The 13,016-nt window shown below is 47.7% G+C and overlaps 1 protein-coding gene across 6 annotated transcripts in view; it reads right to left on the reverse strand.

Moving 5' to 3' along the window:
- The window catches only part of PKNOX1 (PBX/knotted 1 homeobox 1), a 236,018-nt gene that overhangs the window by 67,587 nt on the left and 155,415 nt on the right, over positions 1–13,016 (reverse strand). For all 6 annotated transcript variants that reach the window (XR_012790040.1, XM_075580548.1, XM_075580545.1 and 3 more), the window contains one exon: positions 3,010–3,180. Coding sequence is in view for 5 of the 6 variants with exons in the window: in XM_075580548.1 (XP_075436663.1) it covers positions 3,010–3,180 (171 nt within the window). In the remaining variant the exon portion in view is untranslated. The remainder of the gene's footprint in view (positions 1–3,009; positions 3,181–13,016) is intronic.

Raw genomic sequence — 13,016 nt, forward strand, 5'->3', positions numbered from 1 at the left:
GTATTAGCAGCGGGGTGTTAGGGTGTATAGGGAGAGATATTAGCAGCGGGGTGTTAGGGTGTATAGGGAGAGGTATTAGCAGCGGGGTGTTAGGGTGTATAGGGAGAGGTATTAGCAGCGGGGTGTTAGGGTGTATAGGGAGAGGTATTAGCAGCGGGGTGTTAGGGTGTATAGGGAGAGGTATTAGCAGCGGGGTGTTAGGGTGTATAGGGAGAGGTATTAGCAGCGGGATGTTAGGGTGTATAGGGAGAGGTATTAGCAGCGGGTGTTAGGATGTATAGGGAGAGGTATTAGCAGCAGGGTGTTAGGATGTATAGGGAGAGGTATTAGCAGCAGGGTGTTAGGGTGTATAGGGAGAGGTATTAGCAGCGGGGTGTTAGGGTGTATAGGGAGAGGTATTAGCAGCGGGATGTTAGGGTGTATAGGGAGAGGTATTAGCAGCAGGGTGTTAGGGTGTATAGGGAGAGGTATTAGCAGCGGGATGTTAGGGTGTATAGGGAGAGGTATTAGCAGCAGGGTGTTAGGGTGTATAGGGAGAGGTATTAGCAGCAGGGTGTTAGGATGTATAGGGAGAGGTATTAGCAGCAGGATGTTAGGGTGTATAGGGAGAGGTATTAGCAGCAGGATGTTAGGGTGTATAGGGAGAGGTATTAGCAGCGGGATGTTAGGGTGTATAGGGAGATGTATTAGCAGCAGGATGTTGGGGTGTATAGGGAGAGGTATTAGCAGCGGGGTGTTAGGGTGTATAGGGAGAGGTATAAGCAGCGGGATGTTAGGGTGTATAGAGAGAGGTATTAGCAGCGGGATGTTAGGGTGTATAGGGAGAGGTATAAGCAGCGGGATGTTAGGGTGTATAGAGAGAGGTATTAGCAGCGGGGTGTTAGGGTGTATAGGGAGAGGTATTAGCAGCAGGATGTTAGGGTGTATAGGGAGAGGTATTAGCAGCGGGGTGTTAGGGTGTATAGGGAGAGGTATTAGCAGCAGTATGTTAGGGTGTATAGGGAGAGGTATTAGCAGCGGGGTGTTAGGGTGTATAGGGAGAGGTATTAGCAGCAGGATGTTAGGGTGTATAGGGAGAGGTATTAGCAGCAGGGTGTTAGGATGTATAGGGAGAGGTATTAGCAGCAGGATGTTAGGGTGTATAGGGAGAGGTATTAGCAGCGGGGTGTTAGGGTGTATAGGGAGAGGTATTAGCAGCAGGGTGTTAGGGTGTATAGGGAGAGGTATTAGCAGCAGGGTGTTAGGATGTATAGGGAGAGGTATTAGCAGCAGGATGTTAGGGTGTATAGGGAGAGGTATTAGCAGCAGGATGTTAGGGTGTATAGGGAGAGGTATTAGCAGCAGGATGTTGGGGTGTATAGGGAGAGGTATTAGCAGCAGGGTGTTACGGTGTATAGGGAGAGGTATTAGCAGCGGGGTGTTAGGGTGTATAGGGAGCGGTATTAGCAGCGGGGTGTTAGGGTGTATAGGGAGAGGTATAAGCAGCGGGATGTTAGGGTGTATAGAGAGAGGTATTAGCAGCGGGATGTTAGGGTGTATAGGGAGAGGTATAAGCAGCGGGATGTTAGGGTGTATAGAGAGAGGTATTAGCAGCGGGGTGTTAGGGTGTATAGGGAGAGGTATAAGCAGCGGGATGTTAGGGTGTATAGGGAGAGGTATTAGCAGCAGGATGTTAGGGTGTATAGGGAGAGGTATTAGCAGCGGGATGTTAGGGTGTATAGGGAGAGGTATAAGCAGCGGGATGTTAGGGTGTATAGGGAGAGGTATAAGCAGCGGGATGTTAGGGTGTATAGAGAGAGGTATTAGCAGCGGGATGTTAGGGTGTATAGGGAGAGGTATAAGCAGCGGGATGTTAGGGTGTATAGAGAGAGGTATTAGCAGCGGGGTGTTAGGGTGTATAGGGAGAGGTATTAGCAGCGGGATGTTAGGGTGTATAGGGAGAGGTATTAGCAGCGGGATGTTAGGGTGTATAGGGTGCGGTATTAGCAGCAGGGTGTTAGGGTGTATAGGGCGAGGTATTAGCAGCGGGGTGTTAGGGTGTATAGGGAGAGATATTATCAGCGGGATGTTAGGGTGTATAGGGAGAGGTATTAGCAGCGGGATGTTAGGGTGTATAGGGAGAGGTATTAGCAGCGGGATGTTAGGGTGTATAGGGTGAGGTATTAGCAGCGGGGTGTTAGGGTGTATAGGGAGAGGTATTAGCAGCAGGGTGTTAGGGTGTATAGGGAGAGGTATAAGCAGCGGGATGTTAGGGTGTATAGAGAGAGGTATTAGCAGCGGGGTGTTAGGGTGTATAGGGAGAGGTATAAGCAGCGGGATGTTAGGGTGTATAGAGAGAGGTATTAGCAGCGGGGTGTTAGGGTGTATAGGGAGAGGTATTAGCAGCGGGATGTTAGGGTGTATAGGGAGAGGTATTAGCAGCGGGGTGTTAGGGTGTATAGGGAGAGGTATGAGCAGCGGGGTGTTAGGGTGTATAGGGAGAGGTATTAGCAGCGGGGTGTTAGGGTGTATAGGGAGAGGTATTAGCAGCGGGGGGTTAGGGTGTATAGGGAGAGGTATTAGCAGCGGGGTGTTAGGATGTATAGGGACAGGTATTATCAGTAGGGTGTTAGGGTGAATAGGGAGAGGTATTAGCAGCGGGATGTTAGGGTGTATAGGGAGAGGTATTAGCAGCGGGATGTTAGGGTGTATAGGGAGAGGTATTAGCAGCAGGGTGTTAGGGTGTATAGAGAGAGGTATTAGCAGCGGGGTGTTAGGGTGTATAGGGAGAGGTATTAGCAGCGGGGTGTTAGGGTGTATAGGGAGAGGTATTAGCAGCGGGGGGTTAGGGTGTATAGGGAGAGGTATTAGCAGCGGGGTGTTAGGATGTATAGGGACAGGTATTATCAGTAGGGTGTTAGGGTGAATAGGGAGAGGTATTAGCAGCAGGGTGTTAGGGTGAATAGGGAGAGGTATTAGCAGCAAGATGCATGGGGGGAGTAGTATTATTTGGGGTTCCCATTTGTATACCTGGTGCTGTATGGGGGAGTACTGACCCCCGGGGTCACCACTGAGAAGAGTCTCACTGTTCATCTTGGTTTTCAGACAGGAGATGTAGCGGCTGCAGAAATCCTTACACAGCTCATTCACTTTCTCCAACTCCAGCAGGTGAATCCGCAAAACCTGGATCGCTTTCACCATCTGACGGGAGAGAGGGGACAGTGTGACAGTGTGACACACACAGAGACACACAGCAAAACGAGAAGCACCCCATAACGTGATGTTGCCACCACGCCAGACAGTTGGATTGCTGGTGACTGGGTGATGTGCAGTGTTGAGCTTGCGCCAGATGTAACGCTTGGAATTTAGACCAAAATGTTCACTTGTTGTCTCATCTGACCACAACCCCTTTTCCACATCTTTGAGTAATGGCTTCTTTCTTGCGACCCGTCCATTCAGCCCAGCTTTGTGAAGGGATCGGCTTATTCTTGATGTGTAAACACGGACTTATCACCCAGTCAACACCATCCCAACTGTCAGCCATGGTGGTGGCAACGTCATGTTCTGGGGACGCTTCTCTTCAGCAGGGACTGGGACGCTCGTCAGGATGGAGGGGAGAATGGATGGTACCAAGCACTGGCGAATCCTGGATAAACCTGTTTGAGTTCAGCCAAGACTCTGACACTGGGGGGGAAAGTCACACTTCAGCAGGACAATGACCCGAAGCACAAAGCCAAAGTGGAGAATAAATGATTGTTCTGGAGTGGCCCAGTCACAGTCCTGACGTGAATCCAATGAAACATTTATGGCAAGATTTGAAGATTGCCGTCCATCGACGATCCCCAATAAACTTATCAGAACCGGATCCATTTTTCCGTGAAGAACGGGCAGACATGTTACCATCCTTCTGTGCAAAGCTACGAGAGACAGATCCAAAAACTCATAGCAGTCATTTCTGCAAAGGGGCTTCTACCGGGCGCTGACCTAGGGGGCTGAATACTTATGCAGCCAGTACATTTCCTTTGCTGACATTTACTGTAACCTCCTCCTCATATAACAGCGCTCAGTGTAACCTCCCCCTCATATAACAGCGCTCAGTGTAACCTCCCCCTCATATAACAGCGCTCAGTGTAACCTCCTCCTCATATAACAGCGCTCAGTGTAACCTCCCCCTCATATAACAGCGCTCAGTGTAACCTCCCCCTCATATAACAGCGCTCAGTGTAACCTCCTCATATAACAGCGCTCAGTGTAACCTCCCCCTCATATAACAGCGCTCAGTGTAACCTCCCCCTCATATAACAGCGCTCAGTGTAACCTCCCCCTCATATAACAGCACTCAGTGTAACCTCCCCCTCATATAACAGCGCTCAGTGTAACCTCCTCCTCATATAACAGCGCTCAGTGTAACCTCCCCCTCATATAACAGCGCTCAGTGTAACCTCCTCATATAACAGCGCTCAGTGTAACCTCCCCCTCATATAACAGCACTCAGTGTAACCTCCCCCTCATATAACAGCGCTCAGTGTAACCTCCTCATATAACAGCACTCAGTGTAACCTCCCCCTCATATAACAGCGCTCAGTGTAACCTCCTCATATAACAGCGCTCAGTGTAACCTCCTCATATAACAGCACTCAGTGTAACCTCCCCCTCATATAACAGCACTCAGTGTAACCTCCTCCTCATATAACAGCACTCAGTGTAACCTCCTCATATAACAGCACTCAGTGTAACCTCCCCTCAAATAACAGCGCTCAGTGTAACCTCCCCCTCATATAACAGCACTCAGTGTAACCTCCTCCTCATATAACAGCGCTCAGTGTAACCTCCCCCTCATATAACAGCGCTCAGTGTAACCTCCCCCTCATATAACAGCACTCAGTGTAACCTCCCCCTCATATAACAGCGCTCAGTGTAACCTCCTCCTCATATAACAGCGCTCAGTGTAACCTCCCCCTCATATAACAGCACTCAGTGTAACCTCCCCCTCATATAACAGCACTCAGTGTAACCTCCCCCTCATATAACAGCACTCAGTGTAACCTCCCCCTCATATAACAGCGCTCAGTGTAACCTCCCCCTCATATAACAGCACTCAGTGTAACCTCCCCCTCATATAACAGCGCTCAGTGTAACCTCCTCCACATATAACAGCACTCAGTGTAACCTCCCCCTCATATAACAGCACTCAGTGTAACCTCCCCCTCATATAACAGCACTCAGTGTAACCTCCCCCTCATATAACAGCACTCAGTGTAACCTCCCCCTCATATAACAGCACTCAGTGTAACCTCCCCCTCATATAACAGCGCTCAGTGTAACCTCCTCATATAACAGCGCTCAGTGTAACCTCCCCCTCATATAACAGCGCTCAGTGTAACCTCCCCCTCATATAACAGCGCTCAGTGTAACCTCCTCCTCATATAACAGCGCTCAGTGTAACCTCCTCATATAACAGCGCTCAGTGTAACCTCCCCCTCATATAACAGCACTCAGTGTAACCTCCCCCTCATATAACAGCGCTCAGTGTAACCTCCCCCTCATATAACAGCGCTCAGTGTAACCTCCCCCTCATATAACAGCACTCAGTGTAACCTCCCCCTCATATAACAGCGCTCAGTGTAACCTCCTCATATAACAGCACTCAGTGTAACCTCCCCCTCATATAACAGCGCTCACTGTAACCTCCTCATATAACAGCACTCAGTGTAACCTCCTCCTCATATAACAGCGCTCAGTGTAACCTCCTCCTCATATAACAGCGCTCAGTGTAACCTCCCCCTCATATAACAGCGCTCAGTGTAACCTCCCCCTCATATAACAGCACTCAGTGTAACCTCCCCCTCATATAACAGCACTCAGTGTAACCTCCCCCTCATATAACAGCGCTCAGTGTAACCTCCCCCTCATATAACAGCACTCAGTGTAACCTCCCCCTCATATAACAGCGCTCAGTGTAACCTCCCCCTCATATAACAGCGCTCAGTGTAACCTCCCCCTCATATAACAGCGCTCAGTGTAACCTCCTCCTCATATAACAGCGCTCAGTGTAACCTCCCCCTCATATAACAGCGCTCAGTGTAACCTCCCCCTCATATAACAGCGCTCAGTGTAACCTCCCCCTCATATAACAGCACTCAGTGTAACCTCCCCCTCATATAACAGCACTCAGTGTAACCTCCCCCTCATATAACAGCACTCAGTGTAACCTCCTCATATAACAGCACTCAGTGTAACCTCCTCATATAACAGCACTCAGTGTAACCTCCTCATATAACAGCGCTCAGTGTAACCTCCTCATATAACAGCACTCAGTGTAACCTCCTCATATAACAGAGCATCAATATACTGCAAGTACGGATATAGGATAATGTATGTGGACTAAATGTGTCATTGGTTAAACATTGATGTATGCATGTCATTTTCAAATCTCTCCTGCTGTGTAACAAGGACTAATTGTAGTAAAGTATAAATGTAATACAATAAATAACTGTTATGTCAAAAACGAATCTTGTTATTAGTTCTTACTAGGAATTTATTCCATGAATTTTTTTAAAAGCAGGGGCAGTGCTAGGTGGCGAGTAGATTTTTTGGTTCGGTAAGTAGATTTTTGGGTGATTTGTCAAGCCCTGTATATATATATATATATATATATATATATATATATATATATATATATATATATATATACAGTGTTCGACAAACCTATACATTTGCTCGCCCCGGGCGATTTAACCCCCGGGCGAGTAAATATTGGCCCAAGCAGCACACGTTTGGTACTAGGTGGCGAGTAGATTTTTTTGTGTGGCGAGTAGATTTTTTGGTGATTTGTCAACCACTGTATATATATATATATATATATATATATATATATATATATATGTATATATACTAGCTGATATACCCGGCGTTGCCCGGGATAGAATTTTCCCGCTCCACCTCTCTCTCCGCTCACCCACTATCTACGACCCCCCTCTCTCTCCCCATTGCCCTCTTTCTTTCCCCCCCTTCCGCTTTCGCCCCCTTTGACAGCAATCTGGACCCCCCTGCACATGAATGCGGGCCTTCCGTGTTCACAGCTCGGGCCCCCCCCCCCCCTTCACTCCTCCGTTCCCCCCCTTCACAGCTCTGCCCCCCCCTTTACATTGTTGATTTCCCCCCCCCCCACCCTCGACAGGTCTGCCCCCCCCGTTAACAGTTCAGTACCCCCCCGTTCACAGCTCTGTTTCCCCCCCCCCTTCACAGCTCCTGCCCCCCCTTCACATGTCCAATTCCCCTTCCCCCTTCAGAGTTCAGTGAGTGGGTTAGTGAGTGGGTGGGGGGGGGTAGTGCCTTGAGTGACATTTAGTGGGTGGGTGACTGGGTAGGTGGGTTAGTGAGTGGGTGGGTTATCTCAACCCAATGCATGTCTTCCCCCACCTGCATCCCCCCCCCCTCTGTCCCCCACGGGTGGACGCATGCGCCGGCGGAGGCTGCGGAGGGGAGGCTGCGGAGGGGAGGCAGCGGAGGTGAGGCAGTGGTGCGGGTGTGATGCAGGCAGCTGGAGGGGAGGCGGCAGGGTGGCGGTGATGCGGGGGTCCGGTGGAATGAGTGTGGTGTTGGTGTGCGAGTGTAATAGTGGGTTAGAGCGCACTAGCCAATGAGAGCCGTGGGGCGGCGGGACACACGGGAGGGCGAGACACACCGGCCAATGAGAGCCGTGGGAGGGCGGGCGGGCGGACCAACGGCCCAATCAAATTGTTTACAGGGACGCACAAACAACACTTTGAGTTTTGTATACAGTAGGGCCCCGCTTTACAGCGTTCCGTTCATACAGCGTTTCCCAATGTATACCCATATTCATTAGGTTTGGCGCTTGTTCCGTTTTTCCGGCGATTTTCAGCATGATGCGCTCAGCAGCAAAGTATCCGGCTGTCACAAAGCAACAGTTTTAGCTCGTGCGCAACACCTTGTCAGATGCCATTTGTCAGCGAAACAGTCGGGTTACAGCTCTGCATCTCTGTTTTCAAGAGGTACAATACAGTACAGTAGGGCCCTGCTTTACGGCGATTTCCACTTTACGGCGGCGTCCTGGAACGGAACCCGCCATATGTGCGGGGCCCTACTGTATATAGATATATATATATATAAAAAATGAATAGATGATACCGTTCTGTGGCTAACGAAATGCTTTCATTTGTGCGAGCTTTCGAGATACACTGATCTCTTCTTCCGGCGATGGTACAATGAATAAAGCAAGAGAGGTTAAACTTAAAACCAGTGCATATACTGTAGGAATGTTATCTGTGACTGAAACCCAACACCCTCCCCCCCCTCTGTGTAGTATACGATTTATGACTTGAGGTGTTAAATAGTCCCTGAATGTTAGTGATGTGAGTGTGTGTGTATGTTTGTATGTATGGCAATATAAATTGGTAAAGAGCCCACAGTGTATACAGCGCTTTACAAAAGGTGTGTGTGGAGTGGGAGTGTATATCAATGGTGTGGGTAGGTGAGGAAATGTAAGAGGCTGTAGCATTACTAAAAGTGTGTGTAGATACTATGTGCTCCCGATTGGTATATAGGGCTGGAATGACAGAGTATTAGTATGTGTAAGAGACAGCTGTGTGTGCATATATTTATAGCACAGTATGTATGGACATGGCCTTTAGCACTCATGGGAAGAGAGTTCATACTCATAAAACTGCGGCCTCGGTTTAGGCCATCGCTAAGTGTCAGTTTGTCATGGGAGAGGGGGTTTGGCCCGGGATTAAAGGGGTTACACCCCATTTGGCCACCCCCTACTCTCACCTGGGAAGCAAGGGGTTAACTGCACTGTGGTCCAGTAATGTGTTTTTACCTTGCTTCAGCATCCTAATGTGTATTCCCCTGTAAAAATGTATTGTTTCTGTTCCAGTGTTTGCACCAATACATACACTGGGATTGATGCGGGAGGCTTAAGGGGTTAATGAGCTACAGTTTTAGGAAAATACAAATATGTGTGGTGTCTTTTCAGAAATATCTGGGCTTCAAAAGGCTTGATTGAAGTTGGGTGTGAAAAGTACAGAGGGGGTTAGTGTATGTTAATACCTAAGTTGCAGGCAAAGGGTATATTGCTGGTAGAGACAGCTAGGACCCAGGTCTGGAGCATTGGGTGTGAAATATAGCACCTGTGACAAATGTTCTCTACACCGGAGGCCCAGCTTCAAAGGATTTCTTGACAAGGGGTTTTATGGGGGCCAGGGGTGCGGTTACAGAAGGAGATATCAGAATGAGTGACCTTATTAAATATAAGACTATTATGAGATGTCCTCGGCTGAACGTGCTAAAAACTACATGTGTGTATTCGTGGGACGGATTCGCACATAATGATTACAGACACATGATGGCTAGCAGGTACTAAGAGACAGATATTAATATCTCTCTTAATTTTAGTATTACACGGTAATATTTAGTCTCATTGGGAGCGTCATGCGTGCCGGAATGTATTAATATGCCTTGCGTGCCAGCAAGTATTACTGAACTGAAGTTATGAAGTTATTTAGATAGGAAAATAAGTTTTTAAACGTCCTGGGGTGGGAGGAGTTTTACTCTGGGGAAGACTGTCAACCTCACCACTGATTTATGAGAGGGGCTGGGTTTAGGTTGTGTTCAATGGGAAATAATTGTATATAAACAAGGCTCAGCCTATGGCTATGGTCTTTGTGCTTTTCGTGATGGTTACATCTGAACCTGTGTTATGGAAGAAATTGCCAATCCTGTATCCTGATGGCTTTCTTGTCCAAATCCCTTAAGTAAGTGTCAATATTTTGCCTGTTATTTGTATATCTTGTATGTTCACCTTTTTCAAGGAATAAATTATATTTTATCATATCTAGTCGTGTTCAGTTCAACCCAGGTATTTTGGTGTATAATATAGGCCTCTCACAAGTTCCCGTGACACAGTTGCATAAACTTTATTCATGCAACGTCTCTCTTTCGGTGTTCTAAGATTACCTGTGAGTATGGCCACATTCAGAACGTTCACCAGAGTCAGAGAAATGTTAACCAACAGGACCGTCTCTTGTTCCGCATGTGATGCTGTGGCGATGCAGACCGTCTCTTGTTCCGCATGTGATGCTGTGGTGATGCGGACTGTCTCTTGTTCCGCGTGTGATGCTGTTGCGATGCAGACAGTCTCTTGTTCCACGTGTGATGCTGTGGCGATGCAGGTTCATTCTCTTGTTTAGCCCCTGTCCCGTCTCCCATATGTAGTAGCAGCCCCCTGGGCATTTCATGCACATGATGAGGTACACGACATTGCTGGAGTAACAGGTGAACCTTCCTCTGATTTTGTATTCCAGATTCCTGTTTGGTATTTGTATTGTGCCCGCTGTGTGGAGCATTGCGCAGGTTTTGCATCTTGCGTCCTGGCATGGTCTTGTCCCACATTCAGTTGTACTGTTGAATACATTAGACTGTTGAATAATTAGACTGTAAGCTCCTCGGGGCAGGGACTCCTCTTCCTTAATGTTACTTTTATGTCTAAAGCACTTATTCCCATGATCTGTTATTTATATTATCTGTTATTTATTTGATTACCACGTGTATTACTACTGTGAAGCGCTATGTACATTAAAGCGCTATATAAATAAAGACATTAAATACAATACTTTACTCCTCACCATCTCTTTTTCTTTTCTTGAGATTATGAGGTTGTCTGTATGATAATAAGGGTGTTTCAGGGAAGACATGTTGCAGTCTTGTATCTTCCTGGAGGATGGGTTGTAGTTCCCTGGCGATCTTGGGTAGGGCTTTTAGGTGTGGGTTATATGTGACCACCAAAGGTACCCTGTCTCTTGTCTCTTTCTGTCTGTATTCAAGGAGATCACTTCTTGGTATTCTGGTGGCTTTGTGGATTTGCTGGTCTACAATTCTGTGGTTATATCCACGGTTTATGAAATCCAATCTCAAGGCTGTTATCCACTGGCCTCTGTCGGCTCTGTCGGAGCATATCCAGTTGTATGGTATGGCTTGACTGTATATGGTTGCATGCTTAGTGTGTGTTGGGTGGAAGCTGTTGTCCCTCAAATAGCTGTCTCTGTCTGTAGGTTTGCGGTGTCTAGGAAGTGTACTTCGTCCGGGGAATGGGTGAGTTTGAGGTTGATGGTCGGGTGGAACGTATTGAAGTTCTCATGTGTAAGGAATCCTTTTCTGGGTTTTGCTGGAGCTCACCCTTGCAGAGTTGATGAGCTCTCAGACAGACCTCTCCTTGGATTTGCTAGCACTATCACATGTGCTTGCAATCACTGCAGCTCTGTTTCTCTGCTCTGTCATTTGAGGAATTCCCACACACCCCTGTCTATGGATTGGCTTCCTGCCCTTCTTATACTGGGTTTTCCCAGTTCCTCATTGCTGAGCATAAACCAAGATTCACTTGGATGTAAATGTGTTTGCCACAAGCTATATTGCCTTAGCCTTGCTCCTGAGACCTGCTGCATTCACCCCAGGCAGAGGTCTGCTATTTGGTTCCTGTACTGAAGCACTGGATCCCCAGTGCTAGTCTTGCCTTGTTCCTGAGACCTGCTGCATTCACCCCAGGGAGGTCTGCTATCTGGTTCCTGTGCTGAAGTGCTGGATCCCCAGTGCCAGCCTTACTTTGTTCCAGAGACCTGCATTCTCCCCTTGCGGAGATCATGGGCCGCAGAGGCCATTCCTGCACTTCAGCTACTATGCTGAAGTTGTATGCCCCTGACTTCCTGTTGCCGAACTCCAGCCTGTACATCGACAACCCTACGGTCTCCAACCCTGACCCTGGCTTCTCTAATCCTGACCCTGCTATGATTGACTACGGACTGCGCAATCCTGAACCGGTTTTGTGGTCTAAGGTCAAAGTATACACATCCCCACCTCAGCCCCGCGGTCCGGTCCCGGTTTGTGGCGAGCACGTCCGTTACATCATGGAACTGTAGGAGGTCCTGTTCACCAGAGGTCCAAATCAGGAGGATGTTATCGATGTAGCGAAGGTATGTAAGGGGTTTCAAGTGACAGGTGGAAAGTCACTTTCCAGTTTTGCACAGAACAGATTGGCATACTGTGGCGCCATTCGAGTGCCCATAGCGGTCCCGGTTGTCTGGAGGTATGTGTCATTTCCAAATGTGAAGTAGTTATGGGTCAGAATAAATTCGATGCATTTAGTCTCTGTCTCTTTGAGTGGCTCCTGCGGTCCCAAAAAGTATCTGCAGGCTGAAATCCCATCTGTGTGGGGGATGCTAGTGTAAAATGACTCTACATTCATTGTTGCTAGTGGTGTTCCTGTTGAAGAAGACTTAGAACTATGCAACTAATTTTGACAGATTTATTATAAATCATTCTTCCTGGTAATGTACAGGTTATTAAGAATTTATATTAGTGTTAGGTACCCTTGAGATGTGGTCTGCCGTGTAGGGGCTCAAGGGCTTACATAGAGTTAAACTAAAAGACCATTTTATTCAAAAGATATATATATATATTTAGGCACTGTACCGTGTATAGGTGTCATTGGATGTTCTGTCTCTGGTTTAAAATATATATTGCCATGCTCAGTAGCACTCCTCTGTGACACTTATATATATTGTGGTTATTTTGGGGTTCAATATAAGCTTGTAGGTGTCCTGTGTGTTTTAAGGTGGGTCTTAAAGGTGGATAGAGAGGGTGCTAGTCGGGTATTGAGGGGAAGGGCATTCTAGACGTGCGGGGCAGTCAGTGAGAAAGGTTTAAGGTGGGAGAGGGCTTTAGATACAAAGGGAGTAGAGAAGGCATCCTTGAGCAGAACACAAGAGTCAGGATGGTGCATAGCGAGAAATTAGGGTTGAGATGTAAGGAGGGGCAGAAGAGTGTAAAGCTTAAAAAGTGAGGAGGAGAATTGCATATGAGATGCAGGATTTGATCGGAAGCCAGGAGAGGGATTTCAGCAGGGGAGACGCGGAGACAGATTTAGGAAAGAGTAGAGTGATTCTGGCAGCAGCGTTTAGGATAGATTGTAGGGGAGACAGGTGAGAGGCAGGAAGGCCGGACAGCAGGAGGTTACAGTAATC

This window comes from Ascaphus truei (assembly GCF_040206685.1).
Source record: "Ascaphus truei isolate aAscTru1 chromosome 3 unlocalized genomic scaffold, aAscTru1.hap1 SUPER_3_unloc_12, whole genome shotgun sequence".
In the NCBI taxonomy this organism is placed as follows: domain Eukaryota; kingdom Metazoa; phylum Chordata; class Amphibia; order Anura; family Ascaphidae; genus Ascaphus; species Ascaphus truei.